General features: G+C 47.9%; 1 protein-coding gene across 1 annotated transcript; it reads left to right on the top strand.

Annotated features, from left to right (window-relative positions):
* Positions 1-46: 46 nt before the first annotated feature.
* Positions 47-27,708, top strand: LOC128946687 (serine/threonine-protein kinase pim-1-like). Its single transcript, XM_054290623.1, has 6 exons — positions 47-178; positions 18,961-19,588; positions 19,815-19,991; positions 20,275-20,410; positions 20,546-20,678; positions 27,589-27,708. Exons 1-6 carry the CDS (start codon positions 47-49, stop codon positions 27,706-27,708), a joined length of 1,326 nt encoding a protein of 441 aa, XP_054146598.1.
* The last annotated feature ends 45 nt before the right edge of the window (positions 27,709-27,753 follow it).

Genomic DNA, 27,753 nt, shown 5'->3' on the forward strand with positions numbered 1-27,753 from the left:
GCATCAATGCCACCACCACAGTGCCACCAGCACCTTCATCTGGGCCATGGCAAAGCGCTGCCTGATGCAGTTCCCGCCACCACATTCCCACTGTCACCACCACGGTGTCCCAGCTGAATGTCACCACCCATCAGGGCAGGATGGGGACATTACTCAGCTGGTGACAACTGGCCCGGAAGTGAGTGACAGACACCAGGGTGTCCCAGGGCCACTGCACTCAGGGGACCTCAACTGCTCATGGGGACAGGGGAAAAGGTCAGTGTCACCTGGCGTGTCATGTTGCCCTGCACTGGGTGTCACCAGAGGCGTCCTGCTGGCAGCATCCACACAGATGTGGCAACATTGTCCCCTGATGTTTGTCATGGTTGCATCATGTCCCCTCGCCTCTGTATGTCCCTATCCCCCACCACGGCTCCCTGTCACCCCTCTGTGTGTCCCCGTCCTGTCCTGTGTGTCCCTGTCACCCCTCTGTGTGTCCCCGTCCTGTCCCGTGTGTCCCTGTCGCCCCTCTGTGTGTCCCTGTCCTGTACCGTGTGTCCCTGTCCCCTTCTGTGTGTCCCTGTCCCTCCCCCTATGTCCCTGCCCCCACCCCTGGTGGGGCTGAAGTCCCCGAGGTCTCGGGTTCGTGTCCTGCAGGGTCTCTTTGAGTCCTGCAGGGTGTCCCTGTGTCCCTCAGGATGTTCCCATGGCTGCTTCCAGCACTGAGTGTCTGCACCCACCCTGGCACAGGCAGACTCATGGCACAGCACCTGTGACACCCCACGACATCCCATGACACCCTTTGATTTTGAGTCCTTCCCCCTCCATTTTGGGTCCATTCCCTGTGCAATGGGTCCCACTTCAAATCACCCCAGAACTACCCAAAATTCCTCACCCATGATGTCCATGCATCCCCCTGGAAGTCCCCCCAGGTTCTTGGCCATGGAACTGTTGCTGGTGACATTGAGCCACAGGATCCACAGGCTGTCCCCAAGGGTGGCCCCGGCTACCGCCTCCAGTGGCCCCTGCTGCAACAGGTCCCTCATGGTGTCCAGGACTGCAACCCCAAACATCAGTCAGTGACCCCGAAAATTCATCAGGGATCCCAAAAACTCACCAGGGACCACAAAAAACCCATCAGAGAGCCCCAGCCCCAAATCCATGGTGACAGGTTCTGCATGCTTGCCGGTACTGCAACCCCAAAAATTCATCACAGATCCCAAAAACTCCCAGAATTCATCAGGGATCTCAAAAATCCATCAGGGATCCCGAAATTGCCTGCTGGGGACAATCCTGATGTGTCCCTTGAGGATTTGAGGACACCTCCAGGATGTCCACCTGTTGTAGTGTGCTTTCTTTATTTGGCAGGTTCTCTGTGTAATTTGTGGTTTTGCAGCCCCTCCATATTGTCCTCCCCATTATTCAGTTTAGTTCTGTTTGTTACCCAGCTACTCCCTGCCAAGTTTCAAACCTCCCCCCCTTCCCAGCTGTTACCCCTCCTGCCCTACCTTTGCCCCAGAACCTTCCTTACTCCTCATTCCATTAAATGTCAATCCCTGCCCAAACCTGCCCTCCCCTTTAGAAACTTCCCTGTCAGTTTTGTATCCTTCAAAACCCCATTAGTTTACTCAAGCTGTTCTCCTCCCTTGAAGTCCTTCATTGGTTTGCACATTGTATTCCCTGCCTTGTGTTCCACCCCTAGTTCACCTCGATTCACTAGAGATTTTATCCTCCCCGAGACCCCCCCGTTTATAAGCCATTGTCTGCCCTCTGTTCAGGGTCCAGGGATCCTGCACTTGCATTGCCCCTCAGCCTGCAGGGCAGGTTTTGCCCCTGAGCAAGGCAGCACGGGCTGGATAGCTCAGTCCCTGCTGGAGACAGAGAGTCCAAATACCCAGACTGCTCATAGCCATGGCTACCTTAAGCAAGCTTAGTGGATATCAGCTTTTTAGTGATTATCAGCTCTCTTAGAATTCCAGCTCTTTGCTTGCTAAGGTGCCTGGCAGGCTATTGGGGGAAGCAGACAAGAGAGGAGAGGAAAAGTCCTGGCGTTCCACAGAGATGGTTTTATTGGGGGGTCTGTGAAGGGTTCCAGCAACGGCTCTTCTTCTGCCAAATGGGCTAAACCAGCCCCTTTTTATAGGGTACAAAGGGATCCAAACTTGTCCAATAGTAGGGGTTTGGGGAAAGTGACCTATGGGGTTACAGAGATAAGCTGGGGTCCAAGAGGTGGAAGACAGGACCTTATTTTGCTATCTCATCATGACTCAGCAATTCCTATCGCTAAGCCTCAGCCCTCCATGGAGCCCTGGCCAATTCCATGGAGCCTGCTACAGACTCAGGGAGTTTTACTATCAAATAAAGTTCCCCCAGTTCCTCCCCAGGGCCCGTGCTGCTGCCTTTTTGTTTCTGTGCCGAACCTCCACTAGCAGCTGAGATTCTGCAGAGCTCCAACGGGGGCTCTGTCGCACCCCTGTTATCATCCAGCTGGGACTCAGCACCCTGTGACAGATCTGTCACATCCACCCCTCCCCACCCTGTGTGTCCCCCCTCACCCTCCCTGCCCTGGGGACATTTGGGGACACCCCTCTCACCCAGGTGTCGCTTCTGGGTGTCCCTGGTGAGCTGCATGGCCACGGCCAGGCTGATGCCCTAAGGTCCCCATTCTAATACACAGTACAGTACACACAGCACATCTCAGTCCCTCCCACAGAAGACAACCAGTGAGCCATTTCTCAGCTTCTTTCTCAGAACTTGGACAGTGAAACCCTGGCTGCATGTCTCTTAAAAAGCACTGGCAGTAAGCTGGAAGTAACTCTTTCGCAACCTCTTTCACAGAGCCTAAGCAACATAACTGCCCACCTGCCCGTACCCCAAAACACAAACACTGAATCCACACCAACAGAGCTTTTGGGAAACTAATATCTCCGCCGCTTACAGGTGACGAAGGGACGGAGGTTGGGTTTACCTATGAATGCTCACAAAAAACAAATCAGGAGATATATTAATCACAGCTATCAAAGGCCCCAAAAAAGTTCTGGTAACCTTCATAGTTGATACGGGAGCCCAGATCTCCACACTAACACATAAAGATGCCCAGAAGTGTGGAGTTGTTCCAACAAAAAGGCAATGCTGCGTTCTTAATGCTTTAGGAACTATAGAACACATGAATGTTGCTTTAGTCAAAGTAACACTCCCTGGAGAGGAAAGTCAATTAGTTATCAAAATGGTAATTGGGAACATTCCGAATAATCTGCTAGGGATGGATGTCCTCGCAGGAAGACAGTGGGAAGACACTGAGGGTTTTCTGTGGTCTTTTGGCACTCCACCACTTAACATTAGGCTGCTTCAGACTGCACCCGCACTGCCTTGCAGTAAAACAATCAATGTGAAACAATATCCTTTGCCTTCTGGAGCTAGGGAAGGCATCAAACTGGTTATTCAAGATTTGCGTGACCAAGGAATAATAATTAACACACGCTCCCCTAATAATTCACCTGTGTGGCCAGTCCAAAAGCCCAACGGGATGTGGAGGCTCACGATTGATTATCATGGGCTCAATGCCAACACTGACCCTCTGATTGCAGCAGTGCCAAATTTAGCTGAATTAATAACATCAATACAAGAAAAAGCTCACACAATCATGGCAACCATAAATGTCAAAGACATGTTCTTCATGATACCTATACAGCCAGAGGACATGGACCACTTTGCATTCAAATGGGAGGGACAACAGTACACATTCACCAGACTCCCTCAGGGATACAAACACTCCCCAACTCTAGCACACCATGCTTTAGCTAAGGAATTAGAAAAAATACCTAAAACTGACACTGTAGCTGTTTACCAATACATTGATGACATTTTGGTAGAAGGAGGGGAAATTAAAGAGGTGGGGGTTCTCCAGCAGAATATAATCTCTCATCTGGAGAGCCTAGATTTAAAGATTCTCCCAGAGAAAATCCAAAGGCCTTCTCAGGAAGTAAAATTTCTGGGAATTTGGTGGCGATCTGGAAGCACATGCATCCCACCTGACACTTTAACTTCTTTAGAGCAGATGAAAATGCCTGAAAACAAAAAAGACCTCCAGCAAGCCTTAGGACTGTTAGTATTCTGGAGGAAACATATCCCAGATTTCTCAATCATTGCTAGGCCCCTTTACAATTTACTAAGGAAAGGAGTCAAATGGGATTGGACTCCTTCTCAGGAGGAAGCATTGCAATTACTGATTTTTGAAGCCATAGCACATCAGGCATTGGGGCCCATTTATCCTAAAGACCCTTTCCAAGTGGAATGGGGGTTTGCCTCCTCAGGGCTATCAATATACATTTGGCAGCAAGGTCCTGAGGGTCCAACAGGGCCTGTTTCTCGGCCTGTTGTCTCTGCCCAGTTAGGCGTAGAATGGCCTTGGGACAACCCGCGCTCCAAAGGATGAGTGCACTCTTCAGATTTTTTGGTCTTCAATATTGTTTATTATTTGTTATCTACAAAGTCATCTCCCAGCCTGACAGAGGTCTGACCAGCAAGACAGCCATGGGCACACTGACCTCCCACTGGGCGGTTGTCTATTTTTATACTAAAAACTACGTATAAGATATTTACCTTTACCTTCCAATACCTTTTACCCTTATTAACAAGTGCGGATTTAATGTGAAACCAATCCCAAAGTGCCAACATCACCACCAAAGATGGATGACAAGAAGAAGAGGAGAAGGACGGGACAGGCCCTAATTCCTCCATCTTGTCTCCTAAAAACCCCCCTGTACCAAAATCCCAAAACCTGTGTTTTCACCCTGTGAATAATCAATTCTTTCACCACTTATCTCCAAGTGATCCTCTTGTCCTCATACAGGTGGCACATCCCGTGCAGGGTCAAAATCCAACCACCAAGCACTTCTGGCAACAATCCAGGGTTTCCAAGCCCCCCAGGGGTTATCTCGGCAACTCTGGACATCAGGAGTGATGTGCTGAATTCCCACAGCCTGTTAGCTTCTTTTCCCATGGTTTTAAAGATGCTGAGAAAAGATACACTGTTGGGAAAAGGGATTGTTTGTTGTTAGCTTAGCTCTCATTGAAGTAGAAAAAATCACACGGCAGCAAGCTATCATATTGAGAGGTCCCTTCAAGTTAATTAAAGCTGTCACAAATGGGACCCCTCCACCCGATGGCATAGCCCAAAAGTCATCAGTCAGGAAATTGTATGCCCAAATAGAGTACTATTTCAATAGCTTTCTTGTCACAGAAGGTGCTGCAAAATTCTTGGCAATACAAGACACTGAGAGCCTGGATACCAGCCAAGACAAGCCTGCTTCTGTAATAAAAGTAGCACCACCCTTCTCGTCTGAGTTAGCAGCAAACTGTTGTTTTACAGATGCTTCTTCAAAGCGGGAAGGAAAGACTTGGAAATATAAGGCGGCTGCCTTACATATTTCATCTGATGAAAAAATTATCACAGAAGGGGAGGGCAGCGTTCAGGTTGGAGAACTCGTAGCCCTCTGGAGTGTTTTCCAACGTGAGGCACAGAACACTTCTCCTGTTTACATCTACACTGATTCATATGCAGTATACAAAGGCTGCACTGAGTGGCTCCCTTTCTGGCAACAGAATGGCTGGGAAGTTAACAGAATCCCAGTGTGGCAGAAAGGTAAATGACAAGAAATCCTAGAAATCGCCAGTAAAGGAAACTTTTTGGTTGGTTGGGTAGCTTCTCACCAAACAGATGGGAATCAAGCAGGAGAATGGAACAACAGAGTTGATGAACTAGCAAGGCTTAGTCCCCTGAAAAAGGAAACTATCTCAGAGGACTGGAATCAACTATTGGAACGGTTACATGTAAAAAGACAGCACACAGGTGCAAAAGATCTGTACCAGGAAGCACACGCCCGCGGCTGGTGGGTTACCCGTGAAATGTGTAAAACATGCATATCAGCCTGCCAACAGTGCCGCAAGTGACTGGAAAGGCATCCTTTAGAGGATGACCCTCTGCATTTGAGGAAAGGTAAAGGCTTGTGGGATGTGTGGCAGGTAGATTATATTGGTCCTTTTAAAAGGTCAGGAGGTAAACATTTGGTGTTGGTAAGAATAGAAATTGTATCAGGGTTGGTACAAGCTGATGCTTTTAAAAGGGCCACAGGTGATAATACAGTTAAAGCTTTGCAGGGGTGGTTTGGAACTTTTCCAAAGCCGCAAGAAATTCAGTCTGACAACGGGTCTCACTTTACTGCTAAAGTGGTACAGGATTGGGCCAGAACCGAAGGCATAAAGTGGACCTTTCCTACTCATTGCTACCCTCAGGCTAACGGGATCATGGAAAGGACAAATAGCCTTTTGAAGTGGTTCCTTAAGCCACTGAAAGCAAATTGGGACTGTCGACTGTGGGAGGCTGTTAAGGGGGTAAATGGCAGGTGGGGGGTGAACAGCTGCCCCAAAGTCACTGCTTTTTACCCTACACCTCCAAGCATCGTCCCTTTGCTGGAGGGTCCTGATGATCCAAATAATCCATCACATTACTCTGGACAACCTGTCTTAGTGGACCTCCCCACAGTGGGCGAGGTACCACTTGTGCTGAAAACTCCTCTGAACAAATATGCATTGGTAGCCTCTGATGCTCTTGCAAAAGAGAACCGCATACATACACGCTGGATAATCCCTTAGTTTTAAACTCGTTTGTGCCTCTCAGTGGCAGGATTTTTGTTGTTTTTGCTTTTACAGGAGAATCCCTAGGGACATGAGAATCATCTGAAACATAACCTTGCTAATACTTTTCTGCATATTGTCACAATTTCATGGACAACCCCCTGGTGAGCAGCTGTGGCCCAAAGCCATCATTCAGCACACCAGTGTTCTTGGATCCTATCCCAAGGGTCGTTACCCGAGCCTGGCAACCCTAGTGCTGCACGACTCCAAGGTGTATCGTCCGAGTGAGTGGAGATGGGACTAGAATGACTTAATCAGAACCCTGACGGGAACGGTTGGTGAGTCAATTGTGGTAACATGCAGAAAGGTGGAAAGAATTCTACATGAAAAGGCCAGCTCCATCATAACTGCTGGAAATTTTATGGAAACAGGTGGAAGGAATCATCTGGACATCCCTTCAGCAAAATTATGTCCCACGAAGAAATGGGGAAGTTCCAAAATAAAAAGTCCCCTTGCTCTGTGTTGCCGCCAGGAACATATTGGTAGTTATGCTTTAGGTCCCAAAACTAACAATATTGCAATTACAAGAGATTGTAATGATGAATCACTTCATTGCTTGTACAGTTTTACTTTGGTCAAACCTACTTACGTGGCATGTCGTTGGTAGAATGACACAGCTAGTCCCTTCGGATTAAGAGGCTTGGTTTACACATTTAAGATAAACACTGTACCAAAACCCACACCTAGTACTGTAATTACACTCTCTCAGACCCAAAGTGTGAATCATTTTTCTAATATCACACCCCAATTGGCAGAGGCAACAGGAAGCCCCTTCACGTGGCCCTGGTCTCAAGCCTTCCTGCAATTCACTGGATCTATTGGAAATGTCACGGGTCTGTGTTAGCGTTCAAAAACACATAATCACAGGGACTATATGCGGTGCTTTTTATTAAGAGCTCTGGGAATCGGGGTATATTCAACCCAAATCTGATTCTGACCATACATCCGAAATGATCGTGTTTTATACTCTATTGTTACATAACTTTCATGTTAATTATTAAACTTATATTGTTCTATTGTATACATAAATTTAGCCCCTCTCTGAATTTCCAACATAGTTTCTCACTATTCTTCTTATGGTTATATAATAATTACATGTAATTACTAAACAATCATCACATCTAACAATTATATAATTTATCATACTGCTTACGCAGGTGCAGTTGATCTGGGAAAGCACAAAGCCTAACATTTTAGATTCTATCTTTAACTTTTTCCAGGGTTCACTATCATTCCTGCCCCTTTGAAAGCATTTTCACTTCACTATAGGTGTAAATGTTCTCACTTGATACAGTCCTTTATTCCTCAGTTTGTACTTGGTTCTTCAAATCCAGGGTTGATGTAAACGTTGTTGTGGATGCTGTTACCAACTGGAGAACCAGAAGATGGTGGGCATGGATCTCGTGTTAGTGCCTTTATTATCCTCTGGTTCCAGGATGTTTTCTTCTGTATCTCTCCCTTTAAGATGCTGTAAACTAACCAAATTGCTAAGAATACAATTAGTAAGATTATCACACTCTCAATGATAGATTTAATCCATGAACTCACATTCCACCCTAATCCTTTAAAGATTTTTCCTAACCAGCTTGTAGCCAAATCTTTTTGCTCTTCTTGTGCTTCATGCTCTATTTGTTTCAACTGATTGATGTCATATTCTACATCTGCAGTTGCATTTGGGATATGAACGCAGCAATGATCAACTTGTCCCTTTAAGAATCCACATACTCCATGCTCTTTCAGGAGTAACATATCTAGGGCTAATCGATTTTGTAAAGTCATTTTTGTGGTGGCTTGTAATTGTATATTTAATTCTTTAAATCCTTCCCGGGTGACTCTTGCCAGTCTACCTACCTGACCTGTAAGTTTGTATAGCATCTCTCTACTCTGATAGTTTGCTATAGGACCAAGCAATGACTCTAGGGCCCATCCAAATTTCGCTCCACTAGAGGTTCTTGCAAAGTGTCATCTGGATTTTCATTGTCTAGAACTTCTCATCTTGCTCTTATATGCAGAAGTTCATGTTTTCCATTAAATGGGGACTTTTTCCAAATTGGACATAAGGTTGGGAGGCCTAAGGTAATCTCCTTTACTTTCCTGTCTGCAGGCAGATGTGTTGTCCAGGTATCATCACTTGCTGCCCATACAAATTGTCCTGGACCTCGGATTGCAATCCTGGTACACCCTATAATTCCTCTATAATTCACTCTGCCTTGTTTATGTTTGATCCCTCTGCAAGCACAACCAATTTGTAGGGCTATTGCCAGCGGTGGCATCTGTTTTATCTCTTCATCATCTGAAGTGCAGTCGTAAGTTTTAGTACATGCCCACCAACTTACTTTGTCTGCCCTTATTCTGCTACTGGTGTCAGTGTTCGTTATTGCTGGATCTGTTTCATTCTCGGGGCCTTCCCACTTAATACACCAAGGGGTGTTTGCCATATATTGGAATCTTTGAAGAATACTCACAGACCACGCACTGTCCCAAGGTTCTATCTGTTCTTTCCTATCTTTGGCCTCACATTCCCATATCAGAGTGGTTTCTGTAACTTGCCTCGATTCAGGTACCTGTTCACATGTAATTGTTTTGTTCTTTTGCATTTCAGGTAGTTTTGATGTTATGATTCCACAATTTACTGGGTCTCCTGCTGCCTTTGGTATTGGCAGACAGGCAGTTATTCGGCTGGTGTTTTGCATTTTGGCAAAATCTTTGACTAATCCAATCATTACATTCTCAGACCGAACTGCATTAGAAACCTTTATCACCTGTGTTTCCGTTTGTACCTCTCTCTTCATTCTAGAATGAAGAGTGGTTAGTCGATCATTTTGCACTCCACGTCCCAAAGATATTAATAACCATAACGTTAGCACAATTACTGATAGCATTCTGAAAGCAATTAAACACGTCCTATCTGCAGCCTTTGTTCATTCCAGAGTTTATACAGTCTGTGATCCCGGATGGACTTTCTTCACTCGGGTATAGTGAATCCAGGGTTCCACGCCAGCTACTTTGACTGCTGTAAAGGTGGTCAGTAGTACCTGATGGGGTCCACTCCACTTTTCTTTCAGCGGTTCCTCTTTCCAGTTCTTGATGTACACTTCGTCTCCTGGATGTATGTTATGAACTGGGTTCTCGAGAGTCAGTGGTCTATTCCACACAAGGATACTCTGGAGCCGAGCTAAAGTTTTCCCAAGAGACAGAACATAATTATACACTTCCTGCTTTCCTGTGACATGTACATTAGGGTTAGGCTCAGGAGATTCATATGGTTTCCCATAAAATATCTCATAAGGAATGACTGACATCCCACTCCTAAGATTTATCCGAATCCTCAACAGTGCTATTGGCAAAGCCTGGGGCCACTGCAATTTGGCTTCTTGACATATTTTACTGATTTGCCTTTTTAGTGTCTGATTCATCCTCTCTACCTGTCCGCTTGACTGGGGTCTCCACGGTGTGTGGAGGTCCCAAGTTATCCCCAGCAATCTACTTACCTCTCTTACTACTGTAGCTATGAAATGGGGTCCCCTATCTGATGATACCCCTAGGGGTACCCCGAATCTGGGAATAATCTCCTGTAGTAACCACTTAACTGTTTTCCTTCGCTTGGTTCATGTGACAGGGAAGGGCTTCTGGCCACCCAGAGAATGCGTCAACCCCCACTAACAGGTATTTATATCCTCAAGTCCTTCGTAGCTCTACAAAATCTACCTGCCAATAGTCTCCTGGCTCTATTCCTATCTGAATTCTTCCTAGCTGTCCCTGTCACCTGGCCACTGGATTGTTTTTCAAGCAGATATCACATTTTGACATTACTGATTTTGCCATTGTTAACATCCGTACTGAAATTAAACTCTGCTTTAGCAATTTTACCAATGCCTTTGCTCCCCAGTGACATCCATTATGTTTAATTTGTAGACCTTCTCTCATTATCAAGGGGAGTACCACTATTTGTCCTTGTGCGGTCACATACCATCCCTCTGAATTCTTTTGTGCATTTAGCAAACGTGCCAGTCTCTCATCTTCTACTGAATATTTTGGTTTTGGAGGCAAATTGAATTGGGATACATTAAGCTTCAAAGGTATCAATGCCATTGTTGTTTGTACCTCTCAAGCAACCTGTCAGGCTGCCCAGTCTGCCTTTCGATTTCCCTCATAGATTTTGGAGTTTCTGATTGGTGTGCTTTGCAGTGTATGATTGCCGCTTGTTCAGGTTTTTGTACTGCCTTTATCAATTGCAGGACTGCATCCTGATGTTTAATGTGCATACCCCGAGAAGATAACAGTCCTCTTTCTTTCCACAGTGCTCTGCGTACATGCACCACTCCAAAAGCATATTTTGAGTCAGTCCAGATATTTACCTTTTTCCCTTCACTTAATTCGAGTGCCCTGGTTAAAGCAACCAGTTCTGCCTTCTGGGCAGATGTATTTGGTGGTAATGCCTTTGCCTCCCCTACTGTATTGACTGTTGTTACCGCATATCCAGCGTATCTGGTTCCGTTTTCCACGAAGCTGCTCCCATCTGTAAACAGCTCCCACTCCGCTGCTCTAGTGGGACGTCTTTCAGGTCTTCTCTTGCTGAATAGGTGTACTCTATTACTTCTACACAGTCGTGTTCTAATGGGCCTTCTTCAGTTGTGGTACCTAGGAACAAAGCTGGATTCAAAAGGTTAGTTGTTTTTAATGTGACATCATCCTGCTCAGTCAGGACTACCTGGAATTTCTTCATCCTGCTGGGAAATAGCCAATGGCCCCCCTTTTGTTCTAAGACAGTGGTTACCATGTGTGGTACATTGACATCTATGTGCCTTCCCATAGTAAGTTTCCTGGCTTCTTGTATCAGGATCCCAGTAGCTGCGACTGCCCGCAGACATGGGGGCCACCCGGCACTTATGTTGTCTAGTTGTTTGGAAAAGTATCCCACCAGCCTTTTCCAGCTTCCCAGACGTTGGGTCAGGACTCCTAATGCTAGGCACAGCCTTTCATGTACAAACAGCTGAAAATCTTTAGACAGATCAGGTAACCCTAGTGCTGGAGCAGTTGTCAGTGCTTCCTTCAATTTTAGGAAGGCTTCTTTCTGTGGTTTGCCCCAGGTGAATGGCTGCGTCTTCTGAGCTTCATACAGGGGTTTCGCAATCAGTCCATAGTCCATGATCCACAAGCGACACCATCCTGCCATCCCGAGGAAGACTTGCAGCTCATGTAAATTCTGGGGCTCTGGAATAGCACAAATAGCTTCGATACAGTTAGTACCTAGTCTTCATTGCCCTTGTGAAATTTCACATCCCAGGTAAATCACAGTCTGTTGCGCGATTTGTGCCTTTCCTCTGGATACTTTATAGCCTCCCATTCCCAGTGAATTTAAAATCTCAATGGTTACCTTTATACAGGTTGCTCTTTCTTCTGTAGCTATTAGTATATCATCAACATACTGCAACAATAAGTATTGGTCTCTTGGTACTTGCCCATTTTCGGTCCAAATCTCCAGTTCCTTTGCCAGTTGGTTTCTGAATAGGGTGGGCGAGTTCTTGTAGCCTTGTGGGAGTCATGTCCAGGTGAGCTGGGTCTTTCTTCCGTTCCCTGGGTTTTCCCACTCAAAGGCAAAGAGTTTCCTACTCTCTTTGTCAAGGGGGATGCAGAAAAAGGCATCTTTTAAATCAATTATGGTAAACCATTTATATATCTCCTTTACGGATGTTAGCAATGTATAAGGATTTGTTACCACTGGATAAATGTCCTTTGTTATTTTATTTATTGCTCTCAAATCCTGCACTAATCTATATTCACCATTTGGCTTCTTTACTGGAAATATTGGTGTATTAAATTCTGATTCACATTCTTCTGAAATTCAGTATTTCAAGAATTTCTCAATAATCTTTACTATTCCTTGCCGTGCTTCTGGTTTTATGGGATATTGTTTGACTTGTACAGCCCTTGCCCCTTCTTTTAACTCTACATGCACTGGTTGTGCCAATTTAGATTTCCCTGGTATATCTGTCTCCCATACAGAGGGAATCACTGCATCTTCTACCTCCCTAGGGATGGAGGGAAAAGGTTTTTCTTTGATCATTAATATCTGTCCTGTCTTTGATTCGGGTATTTTCATTATAAGGACTCCATTTTCAAAGGTTATTACCGCATCAAGTTTTTCTAGCAAATCCCTCCCTAAAAGCGGAATTGGACACTCAGGTACATATAAAAATTTGTGTGTTATAACCTTGTTTCCAAAACACAAATCTAGGGCTTGCCGGAAAGGCCATTTTTCCTCTTTCCCTGTAGCACCGACTATTGTCATTTCCTTGTTCCCAATTTGTCCTTGCAAATCATTCAATACAGAAAAAGTAGCTCCCGTATCTATTAGAAATCTGACCTCTCTATGCCCTAACTGTATATTTATAACAGGTTCCTTAACTTGTTCTACTGGTTCTACGTCTAGTCAGCTGGTGTACTCCCCCAGGACCATCTCCTTGGTAGCCTGCTGGAACTGATTGCCCTGGTCAAACTGGTTATTCAAACTTGGACAATTTCACTTCCAATGCCCCTCCTGCTTACAATACGCGCATTGATTCGGGCTTAACCCTTGAGTGACTGGTCTTCTACCCCGACCATTCCTGTTACGCCCCCTGAAATTTGGGTTCCCTTTCCCCTGTATTACTGCCAAAAGATTCTGCTGCTGCCTTTTACTAGCTTCTTTTTCCTGATTGTTATATACCTTCCAAGCAACCTCAAGTAACTTATCCAAATTCCCTAATTCTTCCCCTTCTAATTTTTGCAATTGTCTACGAATGTCATCCTGTGATTGGCCCAAGAATATGAGAGCGAGCTGAACCTTTGCTTGCTCTGTATCCATTTGGAGGTCTGTATATTTCCTTGCTACCTCCTTAAGCCTCTCCAAAAACGCAGTGGGAGATTCCTTCTTTTCCTGTCAAACCTCATATAGTTTGGACCAATTTATAGTATTGGGCACAGCATTCTGAACTCCTATTTGGATCCACTCTTGATATTTCCGTAATCTCCTCATATCGCACAATAAATTAGGGTCCCAATTTGGATCCTCAATTGGGAAATTCACATCTAAATTCCCTGTTACTAGCCCATTTCTAATATCTTCTCTTGCCCTCTCTTTGGCTGCCTTAAGTACCATTTCTTTTTCAGTAGAATCCATCAGAGTATCTAATATTACTTGTATGTCACCCCAGTCAGGATTTTGAGTTTTTATAACCATTTTTACTACGTGTGCCATTTTATCAGGATTTTCTCTATAAGCTCTGGCTGACTGTTTCCAAATGACTAAGTCTGCAGGGGAAAAAGGCACTTTTACAAATACTGGTCCTTCCATTCCGACACCTTGTTGTAAGGGGACAATCACAGTCCATTTTTGTTTGCTTATGCCTTTTCTATACACAACTGGGGCAAGCTTTGACCGACTCGGGGTTCTGTGGGCAACTGGGGTCACTGATTCATTACCATTGCTATCTTTTTCACTCGCATACCTCTTTCTCCTTTCTATCACAGTTAGGTTTTGCTAATCTTCCGAGGAAGAGGGACCAGGTGATGATGGGAGAGGAAGATAAAGAGGGAAAGGTGTACTAGACGAGACAGGCTCAGGACTAGGTGGGTGAGGAGCAGGTAGTGGGATAGGGACAGGTGAAACAGGTGGGATAGGGTTAGGTTCTCTTGTAGCTTTCTTAGCTCCTATTGGAGCTACTTGTAATTCAACATCTGTATAAGTTTCCCTACTCAAGCTTTCTTTTAACGCCAAGTGTTCTAAACAACGTTCCTCACAAACCCCACACTTTGCAGATGTTTTAACCACTAATAATCCACATTCATCCTGCCATTCTGGCTTTCCCTGTAAACAGAAAACGAGATCAACATATGAGACTTCATCCCATTTTCCTTCTTGTTTAAAAAAAAGACATTAACTGCGAAATAGTGTTATATTGCAGAGTACTGTATTTTAGCCATTTTTCACCATTCTCCAAGGCATATTCTGGCCACCATGAATTACAGTAATCAATCAACTTAGTTTTACATAATTCTTCCCCAAAGTTACCATGTTTCCAATGTGCCAATAAGCACCCCAAAGGAGAAGTTTGCAGGATAGGGGTGTTACTGCCCAAAATCCCTTTAAATTTCTCCATTTCAAATACACCACAAATGCCGAACCCGCAATGCTTTTGTGATTGTCTTATGGAACGGCGCCTAGGCTTGTACCAACAGGAATTCCTTTAGCCCAACCAAGCGTAGCTTTTGCTGCGTCTTATTTCGCAGGCATCCAAAACCAAACCAAAGTAAAAAAAGTACCTTACCTTTCTCCCAGGGACGTTGTGAGCGGCAGGAGCAGTCGCGGCCAATGGGCTCCCCAAGAATCCCTCGGTGCTGGCTGGAGCGTGATCGAGTCGCGAACTCGCTCAGCAGCACTCACAATGGTTCCATCTGGGTCGCCAAAATGTTAGCGTTCAAAAACACATAATCACGTAGGGATTATATGCGGTGCTTTTTATTAAAGAGCTCTGGGAATCAGGGTATTACCCAAATTTGATTCCGACCATACATCCGAAATAACTATGTTTTTATGCTCTATCGTTATATAACTTTCATGTTAATTATTAAACTTATATCGTTCAATATACATAAATTTAGCCCCTCTCTGAATTTCCAACATATTTTCTCATTATTCTTCTTCTGGTTATATAGTAATTATATTTAATTACTAAACAATCATCACATCTAACAATTATGTAATTTATCATTCTGCTTATGCAGGTGCAGTTGATCTGGGAAAGCATAAAGATTAACATTTTAGATTCTATCTTTAACTTTTCCCAGAGCTCCACTATCATGGAGAGAGCTGATGTGGCTAGCAAAGGAGCAGGTGCAGTGTCCTCTTGCATCTTTGTGCTGTAGGTTTTTGAATTGATAGAAAGGAACGGACCCCCAAAACTGCAGAAGCCCAGGCACCACTTGGCTCTCCTGCACGACTTCCTCCACTGCTGCCTGCAGGCAGACAAGGACAGGCGCTGCTCTGCCCAGGAACTCCTGCAGGTAAGAAAAAGCAAAGGGGCAAAAAGCCCTATCAGCTGAGGACACCTGCATGAAGGGATGAGGAGGAGTGTGGGCCACGTGGCGCAGACAGCTCCCAGGACAGGAAGGCGCAGGGGGACACGCTGCCCTCGGTGCTCTTGGTGTGTCTTCCTGGTAGCCAGGGAATCCTGCTTGAGCCCGTGAGGATGGGATCCTGGAAAGTAAGAGTTCCTTTCTTTGTTCTTTTTCCTCTGGGCAGCATCCCTTTGTGACCTCAGGCCATCCTGCCTCCATCCTGGCTGCTCTGATCATTTCAGCCAAGCAAATGCAGGAAGACTGGAGAGGAGACACCTGCGCCTGAGGAGACCCTTATGCCCCGCCAGCCGAGAGGAGGGAAAAGGGGATGTGTCATCTTGAGGCAGAGCTCCAGCCATCCCCTGAGTATTAAGAGGAGCTGTGCCATAGATAGGAAATGTGACAGTTTTCATATTTGCTCAGTTTAGGTCTTAGGTTAGGTTAGGTTAGGTTAGGTGTGTTAGGTTCCATTTAAAACTCTGTTGTTTTTTCTTTCTCAAAAAGATGAAAGTTTAAAAAAATTAGGAAATATAGGGATCAACTTCTAAGGACTATGGTGCCGTTGGCGCGCTATATACAGCCACAAACAGAACGGGACACTGAATCAGTGTCGTGAGCTGTTTATTTCAAACATCAGTCTCAGTACATTGTTAGGACAATGGAGACAGGATATGTTTACAGCTCGCTGATTCAAATGGAATGTCAAGGAAACGTCACATTACAGGGTAGCATAAAACCCTCTCAGCCTAAGTTTCAGCCAATCACACATAGAGCAAAACATATTGACAATAATTCTATCCAATCATATGAAACACACGTAACAGTAGTTAACAAAATAAGGACTTATTTTCTAACACAATGGCTCGTTTATGACAGACAAAGCACAGAGGCTCATTCATACTAACCTTCTAAAGATATACATTAAATAAACTTGTTGCAACCTATAAGGGCAAATCACAGGGGCTTATTGTTCTATTTCTCATGTCTGCTCTACTGCTTAGAAAACTTTTTGCTGTATTAGCAATGTTCACAAATCTGCTGTCTGAGGCCTGTTTTTTTTACCACTTTCTCAAAACCCTCAAATTTTATGAATCCCAACATATGGAACATAGATAGCTTAGATAATAGAGGATTGTTTACCTTAGAGTAGAGTGTTGTTAATTTAGGGAAGCTCCGAGGTATCTTTTAAGTAGAAATGAAAGAATTGTCATAATAAGAATTAAGCTGTGAGAGGAAAAGCTGGGCTGCAGCCCAACTGGAGCCTGCAGGCACTCCAAGCTGTCAGCCTGAACAGGCCACCTGCAGGACAGAAGGATGAAGATGGAGAAGTAGCAAGGGGATACTTTGTTTCAGCCTGAGTGACAATAAAAGTCTAAAATATCCAGTGCATTTTAAGACTTCTTTCCTTGCCAGGCTGTAGCTAATCCCTTTCAGAGGCCCAAAGAACATAGTGAGGTAAGCAGCTTTACTTGCCTGAAGTGTGGAATGCCTGTGGGAAGCTGAGAGACTTGCGGGTAATGAACGCCAGGAGATGAGCTCACATTCATGACAACACTAGGAGGCAGATGTGCAGTCCTTGCTGGGCCTCTTGTCTTGGAGATGTCAGGGTGATCAGCAGCAATCACCATTTGGTTCCCACCCTCCTCTCACTATGTCACCTATGGGATGGAATGGCATTCTCAGAGCGGCTTCTGGCCCTTCCTCCCTGATTCTCTTTTCCTCCCTTTTCAGCCCAGAGCCCCAGGAACCATCTGGGCCAGCCTCATCCTGCATGGGTGTGTGCAACCACCAGGGCCTCCTCAGAGCCCCATTCCCACTCTTCTGCCTCCTTGGCCTTTTCCCACATCTGGGCCAGCCTGCTGTTTCCAGGTGTTGGCCATACACACACACAGCATACCACACCTATCAGGGAGCAATTTGATGCAGGAGCCCCTGCTAACCACGGCTCACCAGCCCGGCACTTTTCCCACCCAGCTGTGGCTCCATTTGGACTCCATCTGCTGGGATACCCACTGTGAGGGACTGCTCAGGGCCTGAAAGCTCCTTGAATGGTGTCCACGGGCCTGATTCCATGCCTCCCCATTCCTCCTACCCCTAAGGCTGCCTCAGCCTTCTAAACACAATTGTTCTTACTCTAATGGCTTCCTGTGCTTTATTGCATACTGTAGGCAGGAGTACACAGTTTTGATTGTCTTTATTCTAGAATTAATAAAAAGAAGTTGGAAGTGCTGCTAGAGCTTGTCATTTCAAACTTGAAGCAACTGCAAAAAGTAGAGAAGCTTTCTGTGCAGCTTTTCAGTGAATTTGAAGTCTCCTTCCTCTTCACTCAGTTTCAGCATATCTGTGGATTTTCCTTTGCTGTCATCTTTAAACTTCATCACTTGTCTATCGATCTGTAAAAAATACCCTGTAAACCCAACACAAATTTACTATCCTTTGTATTTTTCCTCTTCTGGAAAAGTTGAGGCTCCTGTGATCTTCTCCTGTGATCTAGACTTTGATTCCCATCTTGGCTCTGGCTAAGAGCAGAACAAATGGAATTTGTTACCTGCTAGTAAGATCTGCTAGCAAAGGTCACAGTTAGAGCTAAGCATGGTGCTTCTCTCCCTCCGTTGAATACACATCTTTGTGTCTAGGCCTGGGGATTTCCAGGAGCACCTGGAAGCTACTGCCAAGGACAAAAGTCTCACTCTTGCTGTTTGGACATGGATTTTTTGGTAGGATTTTGATCTACATCTACAGTGGCCTACAGGAACTGGATCTTTGACACAAAGTGCCTTCAAGCAACATTTCAAAGCATAGTGGGCAATGAAGTCCAGATACTAATGAGTTGTGGTTTGTTTGAACTCTGTGTAACATATGGGACAATATCCCAAAACATGTTATTTTTGAGTGTTTCAGGCATTTGAAACTCAGGCTTATTCTTGTCAACACTTTTCTTTCCTCCCTTCAGAAATCTGCATGCCCAGGTACTAATTTCTTTCTCAGTTTGTCGATAAGTTACCTGTCAGACAATACTTTTTTCTTGAGCCACAGATGGGGCAACTGTCGCCATTAGGCTGGACGTGACGTACACACGTGATCAGGGTACGAGAAGAAAAACGTTTTTTTTATTTTGCGTGTTCTCCGGCTTATACACTCTTAACCAAGCGTGATCTTAAGTCCGCCGCTGGCCTTGGCTCACAGGTGGCCATCAAGCGAGTGTCCCAGGAGCGCATCTCAGAGTGGGCACGGATGGTGAGTGAGCGGGGCCAGTGGGAGGAGCCGGCGGAGTGTGCCGGGCGAGGTCCGGCAGGGCGGCAGCGAGGGCAGCGAGCGTGGAGTGAGTGGAGGCCGCGCAGCGCCCCGGGCCAGGTCATGGCGAGCCACAGTGGGGCCGGGCAGGGGCTGCCCGAGGCACAGTGCAGCATCAGCCCCGCTGACGGCATCGCGGTCCCCCCACAGCACAAGGGCACCCTTGTGCCCCTGAAGCCGGCGCTGCTGTGGAAGGTGTTGCGGCCTGGCTTCTGCAGCGTCATGCAGCTCCTGGACTGGTTCGAGGTGCCCGAGGCCTTCGCGCTGCTCATGGAGCGTCTGCAGCGCTGTCAGCACCTCTGGTACTTCCTGCACGAGCGGCAGTTCCTGACAGAGCCCGTGGCGCGGGGACTGTTTTGCCAGGTGTTGGAGGCTGTGCGGTGCTGCAGTAGCCGCAGTGTCCTGTGCCACCACATCAAGGCCGAGAACGCCCTCATCGACCTGGCCACGGGTGAGGCGAAACTCCTGAACTTTGGCTGCAGCACGATCCTCCAGGACACGTTCTACACCCAGATGTCAGGTGAGCCTAAAGCCGAGGCCCAGCCAGGCAGCGGAGGTTCCCCCCTTGGCTGGCAGAGGGGGAAGAGGGAGGGAAGGAAGGAGGGAAGGAAGGAGGGGGAATCCTTCTTCAGCCAGATGCAGCCAAGTTGCTTTTTGGCAGGGCAGGGGCTGGCTGTTGTGGAACGGGAGCTGGCTGGGAGGGAGGAAGCAGCATGGGCCTGCTGAGCTGCGCCCGTGTCCCATAGGAACATCAGAGTACAGCCCACCGGAGTGGATCCTCTTTGGCTGCTACCATGGCCAGCCAGCCACCATCTGGTCCCTGGGCATTCTGCTCTGTGAGCTGGTCTGCGGGCACCTTCCTTTCCACACCAACGAGGACATCGTCCAGGGCCAGCTCTTCTTCCCAGCACGGGTGTCTCAAGGTGGGGATGCGCCTGCAAGGCGCGAGGGGAAGAATGGGGTTGTGAGAGGCAGCTGGTACATAAGTGTCCTACTCTTGCAGCTGATGAGGAGTGGATCTCCTGGGCTCAGCTGGAGGAGGTGGCACCTGTGCCTCTGTGCTGGTGTCCTCCGCAAGAGAGGATCAATAGGAAGCTTTTGGGGGCAGCTCTGAGCACTCCTGGTGGCCTGGGCACTGTGGAATGTGGGAGAGCATGGACAGGAGCCTTGTCCCGCTGAATGGCGGTTTCTGGTTTCTCTCCGCAGAGTGCCAGCACCTCATCAGGTGGTGTTTATGCATGGACCCCACAGACAGGCCATCACTGGAGGACCTTTTTGAGCATTCTTGGCTACAGGAGCCCTGCCTGGCCCAGGAGGCAGCAGAGATGCATCCCTGTGCACAGTAGGATCCAGGAGCCAGAAAGTAGCACCGGCACGCGTCTTGTGGTGCTGGAAGAAAACCCCGGAGCATTTCCCTGCGGCTGCGGTGCAGAGGAGAGAGCGCAGCCGGGGAGATGCTTCCACTGGTCCCCCCGAGCTGTGGAGGGAGCGGCTCCATGCTGCTCGTCCCATTGGAGAAGTGGTGGCAGTGCGATGAAGGTGCCACGGACTGGGACAGTGGAAACATCCCCCTGCAGCTCAATGGCATCGTGATGTCCTCGCAAGCCGAGGTACAGCTGGTGCGTTCTTCTGGAGCACAACGTGGAGCTGGGAACACCATCCATGGAGCAAAGGTTATTATGGCCAGGTGCATCTTGGCACTCAGTCAGGAGCACCCTGTTACCTTTGGGGATCCCCCTGAAATACCTTTCCCCTTACATCAGCCTGTTGCATATTCATAGACCCTCATGCATATCCATAAACTACTTTACATATTCCAGGAATGATTTTACATGGCCCCTCCTTGGGTCTGCCTTTTCAGAGCATGTGTGTTTCTTGGCTGTGGTTTTGGCTCCTTCTCTTTATCACCTCCAGCTTTTGGGCCTTGGTCCACTCTGCCTTCAGACAGGGAGTGCTGAGAGTTGGCAGATCTGTACAGGTGTCCTCATCCTGTGTGCATTGGATGCTATCCCATCCAAGCAGGCAGTTTAACACAAGCAGCTATTTCACTGAGCTTAATTAGCAACAGAAATAAAAACTATAGAACAAAGTTACTTTAAAAATGGTCCCAGCCCATATTTGATCCCAGTCTGATCCATATGATCCCAGACCCTGGGATCCCAGTCCATAGGATCCCAGTCCATATTTGATCCCACTCCAGGCTAGCCTGGTCTGGAGGGTTCTGATCCAGAGGATCCCATCCATGTTATCCCTGTCCAAGTGATCCCAGTCCAGGTGATTCCAGTCCATATTTGATCCCAGTCCAGTTGATCCCAGTCTGTGTGGTCCTGATCCATATGGTCCCACTCTGTGCAGCCCCAATCCAAAGGATCCCAAACCATATTTGATCCCAGTCCATATTTGATACATGACTGTATGGTCCTGCACACACTCCCAGGGTCTGGAATTCCAGTTCCCAGCCAGGAAAAAATGTGCCTGTCCTTGAACTTCCTCCTATCCTCTCAACAAATTGCAATAAAATTATAAACAAAGATAATAATTGAAATTTTAAAAAGTAGAATAAAAATGAAGTATAAAAATCTCAACTCTTCTTTACAATACTCCAATGATTCAACCTAAACCAACAACTAATACTATAATATTACCAATGCATATAAATAAACAAATTATATATCAATAAATACCTTTTGAAAGTTTTACCTCAATAACTAATATACTTTAGATATAGAAAATCTAAAAAAATTAACATACAATCTAACACACCTTAGTAAAACAATTCACATTACAAATATACAAAACACAAACCAAACACCACTATAATTTCTCAGACATTTTAACCAAACAATTAAACTTTAATACCATCCTTAAGTACTCTAAAACAATTAAAATAATTTTTAAAAGATTTATTGGGGGTGTGTGGTTTTATTTGGATATTGGTTTTTGAATTGTCAGTGGCTAGATGATTTAAAAAATGGGACTTTTATAGGAATTTAATCAGATGACAAAGTGGGGTGCTGCAAACAGAACTGACTGAAAATGAATGGGACAGAAATCAGTAACTCTTAAAATTTTATCTGCTACCAAATACATCCCACACACCCAGCCAGCCCCACAAAATCCCCATCCCATTGCTCCAAATTGGGACCCACTTCTACCAATTGTCTCCCGACCCCAACTCACCCTGCTGCCTGTGGAATGGAGTGAGTTTGGCCTGGGACTGTTTTGTTGCGAAAGGAACAAGCAATTTGAAGGAGGTAGGATTGAGCCTTTTTGGGTTAAAATTCAGTTATTTTCAGAAGGATTTAGAGTGGTTTGGAAGTGACAGATTGATCCCTCGTGGCATCTAGAGGGGAAAAACATGGAGAAGAGAAAAAAATTAAGGCCGAACCAAAAGGAGAAGCAGGCAGGTGTGTTCCCAACATGGATCACAGGGAATGTGAGTGACCAGGGCTGTGCCCAAAGTGCCTCCTCCAGTGGGGGATGGAGCTGGAGCAGCGCACGAAGCTCTTCCCGCACTCGGGGCACTTGCAGGGCTTCCCTCAGTGGTGCCTCCATTGGTGTTTGGCCAAGTTAGAGCTGCTGGAGAAGCTCTTCCCACACTGGGGACACTCAAAGGGCCTCTCCCCAGTGTGGATGCACCGGTGTCTGACGAGGTGGGAGTTGCACTTGAATCCCTTCCCGCAGTTGGGGCAGCGGAAGGGCCTCTCCTCTGTGTGACTCGGATAGTGCTGGAGGAGATGGGTGCTGGTCTGAAACTTCTTCATACACTCGGAACACTCGGAGGGCCTCTCCCCAGTGTGGATCTTTTTGTGGACAATCAGGTGGGAGCTCTTCCCACACACCCCACACTGATGGGGCCACTCTCCAGTGTGGATCCTCTGGTGGCAGATCAGGGTGGAGCTCTGGCTGAAGCTCTTCCCACATTCCTCACACTCATGGAGCCTCTCCCCAGTGTGGATGTGTCGATGCACGACAAGATGGGTGTTTTGCCTGAAGCCCTGCCCGCAGTCGGGGCAACGGAAGGGCCTCTCCTCTGTGTGTGTGTGCTGGTGCTGGAGGAGATCAGAGCTGGTCTGAAACTTCTTCCTGCATTGATCACACTCATAGAGCCGTTCCCCAGTGTGGGTCCTCTGATGCCTGATCAGGTTGGAGGTCTGGCTGAAGCTCTTCCCACACTCCCCACACTCAAAGGGTCTCTCCCCTTTGTGTGTCTTCTGGTGGCTGATCAGGTTGGAGCTCAGGCTGAAGCTCTTGCCACACTCCAAGCACTTGTGGGGCTTCTCCCCATCATGGACCTGCACATGGAGCACCAGCTCTGAGCTCTGGCTCCATCTCCAGCCACCTTCCCGGCCCAGGCTGGCTCTTTCCCCCTCAGATCCCAGCCAGCTGCGTTTGCAGCCCCTCCTCGTGCAGCATCTCCGGGCCTTTTCCTCCCCGTTGTCTTCCTGCACCGTGGAGCTGCTCAAAATGGCCTCTTCCACCAGGTTCTGCCGTGGGCATTTGTCCTCCCTGCTCTCCATGCTCAGCTCCTGCTCTGGGGGAGGAAGGACAAGGACAGGATGGGATTTGCCTCCATGCCACAGGCAAGGGCAAGGAGATCTCCCCAGGGCTGTGCTGCAGCCGGGGCCGTGCTGGGCTGGGAGATGATGCAGCACAGAGGGGAAAGGGGCACTGACTTCCTCCTCATCTGCCTCAGTGTCCCGGGGCATCTTCCTCTTCTTCGCAGCCTCCCAGGGCTTGGCAATGGGAAATCCTGGTTTTGGGGAAAACAAGGGATGAGCACGTTGAGGCTGAAGCGCCCTCTGCCCAAGTCCATCTCTACAAGTCACCGGCCCTCTGGGCGGCAGAAAAGCCTCCCAAACACCAAGATTCAGCCCTGAAAAAGTCTCCCAGGAGTTCCCCGTTCCTGCTCCCTCCCCTTTCGTGTTCAGGGGTTCCCCCTGTCCCATTTGCTGGGGTCATGCTTGGATTGGGGCCCCCCATTCTCATCGGTGCCCGCCCTGCCCAGGCTGCTAGCAGTCCCAGCAATGCCAAAAGCTCCCCCTTTTTCTCTCTCCCCATTTCGGGATGCTGGGGCCGTTTGGGCTCCCGGGCTCCCTTCTCCCCTCATTCTCTGCTCTGGGCTGCAGCGGCTCCAGGGAGTCCCCCCTGCCCCTCTCCAGGCTCTTGAGGCTCCCGCCAATGGCGGCGCTCCCCCTCTCTGGGCTCACCACTTCGGGCTCCTGGAGGACACAGGGCTCTGCTCCTCCAGGCTGCCTCTGCCGGCAGCCGCCACCGGGACCCCCCGATGTCCCCCCGAGGGGCCTTTTCCGCTCAGCCTTGGACTGTTTCATTCTCCAAACATGCCCCCAAAAACCCAACTGGGAGATACTGGGAGTGACTGGGAACATGCTGGAGATGACAGGGATCATACTGGCACGGAGTGTCACTACACTGAGGCTGACTGGGAGTGCTTGTGACCCAATGGGATCATACTGGAAGGGACTGGGTGTGACTGGGAACATGATGGAGGGAACTGGGCTACACTGGGACATACTGGGAGTGACCAGTACAAAAGTGAGGGTGAAAGAGAGCAACTGGAACCATGTGGAGCAAACCTGGTTCACACTGGCAGGGACTGGGAGCACACTGGGCTCATCTTTGGATCATACTGGTAGGGACTGGACTAATACTGGGTGTATCTGAGGTCGACTGGGAACACATCCTGCACGTCATCCCCCATACTGGGCCTGACTGGGAGCAACTGGGAGCAAGTGGCATCATACTGGGACTGACTGGTCTGATATAGGATGCAACTGGAACCACACTGGAAGCAGCTAGGACCATACTGGGAGAGACTGGAAGCAACTGGGATTATACTGGGACCACACTGGGAGGGCTGGCATGTGACTGGGATCAAACTGGAGCTTACTGGGATCACATTGGGGTTGAAAGGGAGTGACTGGGATCACAGTTTGGGCTACTGGGAGCAACTGAGAGAAACTGGGATGATGCTGCAACCAAACTGGAGGACTGGGGAGGACTGGATGCCTGCTGGAGGCAACTGGGATATTCTGGGCATGACTGGGGGATCATACTGGGAGAACTGAGACCTTACTGGGGCTACTGGCAGTGCCTGGAAATGACTATAGACATGCTGGAGGCAATTGGGATATACTGGGAGTGTCTGGAACCATATTGGGAACAACTGGAACCATGCTGGGGAGAACTGGGACCACACTGGGAGCAACTGGGAGTGAGTGGGACTGTGCTGGGAGGGACTGGGATCATGTGGGGAGTGACTGGGACAACTCCCAGGGCAACTGGGTCCAAGTGGGACCATACTGGGAGTGTCTGTAACCACAGGGGAGTGATGGAAGCACACTGGGAACAGCTGCGCCCATGCTGGGAGCAACTGGGATCACACTGGGGACACTGGCATCAGACTGGGAGCGACTGGGAGCAACTGGAATTAGACTGCAAGTGACTGCGATCATACTGGGAGTGGCTACACTCATACTGGGATTATACTGGGTGTGAATGAAACCTGACTGGGGGTTACTGGGAGCTACTGGGCCCATGTTGGGAGGAAAATGTGACACACTGGGAGCAACTGGGATCGGCTGGAAGGTACTGGAACCATGCTGAGAGGACTGAGACTACAAGTAGGGCAAGTGGGACCACCCTTTGAACAACGATATAAACTGGGATTATGCTATAGGAAACTGGGAGTAACTGGGAAAGACTGAGATAATTCTGCGGTAACTAAAACATACTGGGAGCGTCTCTAACCATACTGGGGGCACTGGAACCACACTGGGAACAGCTGGGAGCAACTGGGATGATGCTTGGGGAAACTGAATCTACCCTGGAGGCAACTGGGCATGACTGGGACCCTGCTGGGAGGGACTGGGAGTAATCTTGGAGCAACTGGGATCATAATGGGAGGAACTGGGAATGACTGGAATTATGCTGGCAGCAACTGGGATCACACTGGGATCACAGTGAGAGCAGCTGAGTCCATACTGGGTTACACTGGGATCTCATTGAGAGCGACTGGAATCATACTGGGATTGACTGGGAGTGGCTGGTTTTGTGGATTTTGGGGGGTTTGGATTTGGGGGGATTGTACTGGCATTTTTAGGGGGAGTTTTTCTGGGGGTGTTTGGGGGTTTATTGAAAATTTTTGTGACTCTTTTTGAATTTTAGGGGTTTTACTGTGATTTTCTCAGGAATTTTTGGTATTCTCAGAAATTCTTAGGTTTTATTGGGATTTTTAGTAGATTTTGGAGCATTTTAGTAGAATTGCGGTGGCATTCAGTGGGATTCATTGGGGATTTGGGGTTTTTGGGAATTTTGGTGGGATTTGTTAGGATTTATGGGGGTTTTTGGGTGTTGCCAGGATTTCTTTGGATCTTGGGAAGATTTTGTGGGACTTTTTATGGTTTTGGGGGCATTTTGGGGGGATTTGCGGAGTTTAATCAGGATTGTTTTGGGCTACTGGGATTATAAAGAATTTTGTGGGCTTTTATTGGGATAGTGTTCTAATGGGAATTTGAGAGATGTAATTGGGATTTAGTGGGTTTTATTGGGACTTTTGGGGCTTTTAAGGAGATTTAGGTGCCTCTCAGCCCCTCCCCACACCTGGGAACAACCTCAAAGCACCCTCAGACCACCCAAGGCCCCCCAAAATCCCCTAAAATTATAATAGGATCCTCCAAAACCGCAGACAATCCCACAAAATCCCAGTGGAACATAACAAAATTTAAAAATACTCCCAAAACTTTCAAGAAATCCTCCCTCCAAAAAAACCACAACCCCAATAAAAACCCCCAAAATCCAAAACAACCTAAAGTCCTGAAACCCCTCAAAACCCAATAATTCTCCCCTAAACTCCCAATAAAATCCCCCAAAGCCAAAAAACGCTCTCCAAAATGCCCAAAAACGCCTCCCAAAATCCCCTCAAAATCCACCCCAGACTCAGTGGGGCCATCCTGGATCAGGGGGCACTGGCCGGTGGAACAGCAGACACTTCAGGGGGCCCTCGGAGCTTTTTGGGGAGGGGGCACCATGGGAGACCCCCCCCAAAAACCGGGGGGGGAGGAAACCCCTGCTGTGCCCCCTCCCCACGAAACCCCCAGACCCCGGTTCAGGGTGGGCCTGGGACCCCCCGGGACCCCCAAATCTCACCTGGGACCCCTCTAGGAACCCCAAACCCCCCAGAGCTCCCCCAGGGTTGGCCCAGAACCACCCTGGACCCCAAAAACCTCCCCAGGACTCTCAGACCCCCCCAATTCCCCCCAAAATTCACCCCAGACCCACCTGAGAACCCACCAAAATCCATCAGACTGCCCCACATCCCCCTGAGACCCTCCCAATTCCCCTCAGATCTCCCTAAACCCACCTGAGAAGGCTCCAGACCTTCTCAAGCTCCCCCCAAAGCTCCCTAAAGCCCCCTCAGACCCACCAAAGCAGCCTCAGACCCCCGCATTCCCCCCAAACTCACCGCACACCCCCCTATTTTTCCGTCGATGCCCCCAGAAATCCCCAATTTCCCCTCAGACCCGCCCCAAACCCCCTCAGCTTCCCCTGGGCCCCACCTCAGCTGCTGTCCCCTCAGAAACGCCCACCTCCGCCACGTGCGCGGGCTGCCAACAATAGCGGCGCGCTCCGCCGAATCAACCAATCACCGGGCTGCACTCTACA

The sequence above is a fragment of the Melozone crissalis genome, unplaced genomic scaffold (assembly GCF_028551555.1).
Source record: "Melozone crissalis strain CALT ecotype California unplaced genomic scaffold, PUWL_Pcris_2 ptg000082l_1, whole genome shotgun sequence".
NCBI classification, from domain to species: Eukaryota; Metazoa; Chordata; class Aves; order Passeriformes; family Passerellidae; genus Melozone; species Melozone crissalis.

What these genes read in the sequence shown, in the direction of transcription:
- LOC128946687 (XM_054290623.1), top strand. Translation starts at nt 47, where the DNA reads ATGGCAAAGCGCTGCCTGATGCAGTTCCCGCCACCACATTCCCACTGT. An exon ending in CCCAGCACGGGTGTCTCAAG is followed by an intron (nt 19,992 to 20,274) that starts GTGGGGATGCGC and finishes TTCTCTCCGCAG; the next exon opens with AGTGCCAGCACCTCATCAGG. An exon ending in GAGATGCATCCCTGTGCACA is followed by an intron (nt 20,411 to 20,545) that starts GTAGGATCCAGG and finishes GGTCCCCCCGAG; the next exon opens with CTGTGGAGGGAGCGGCTCCA.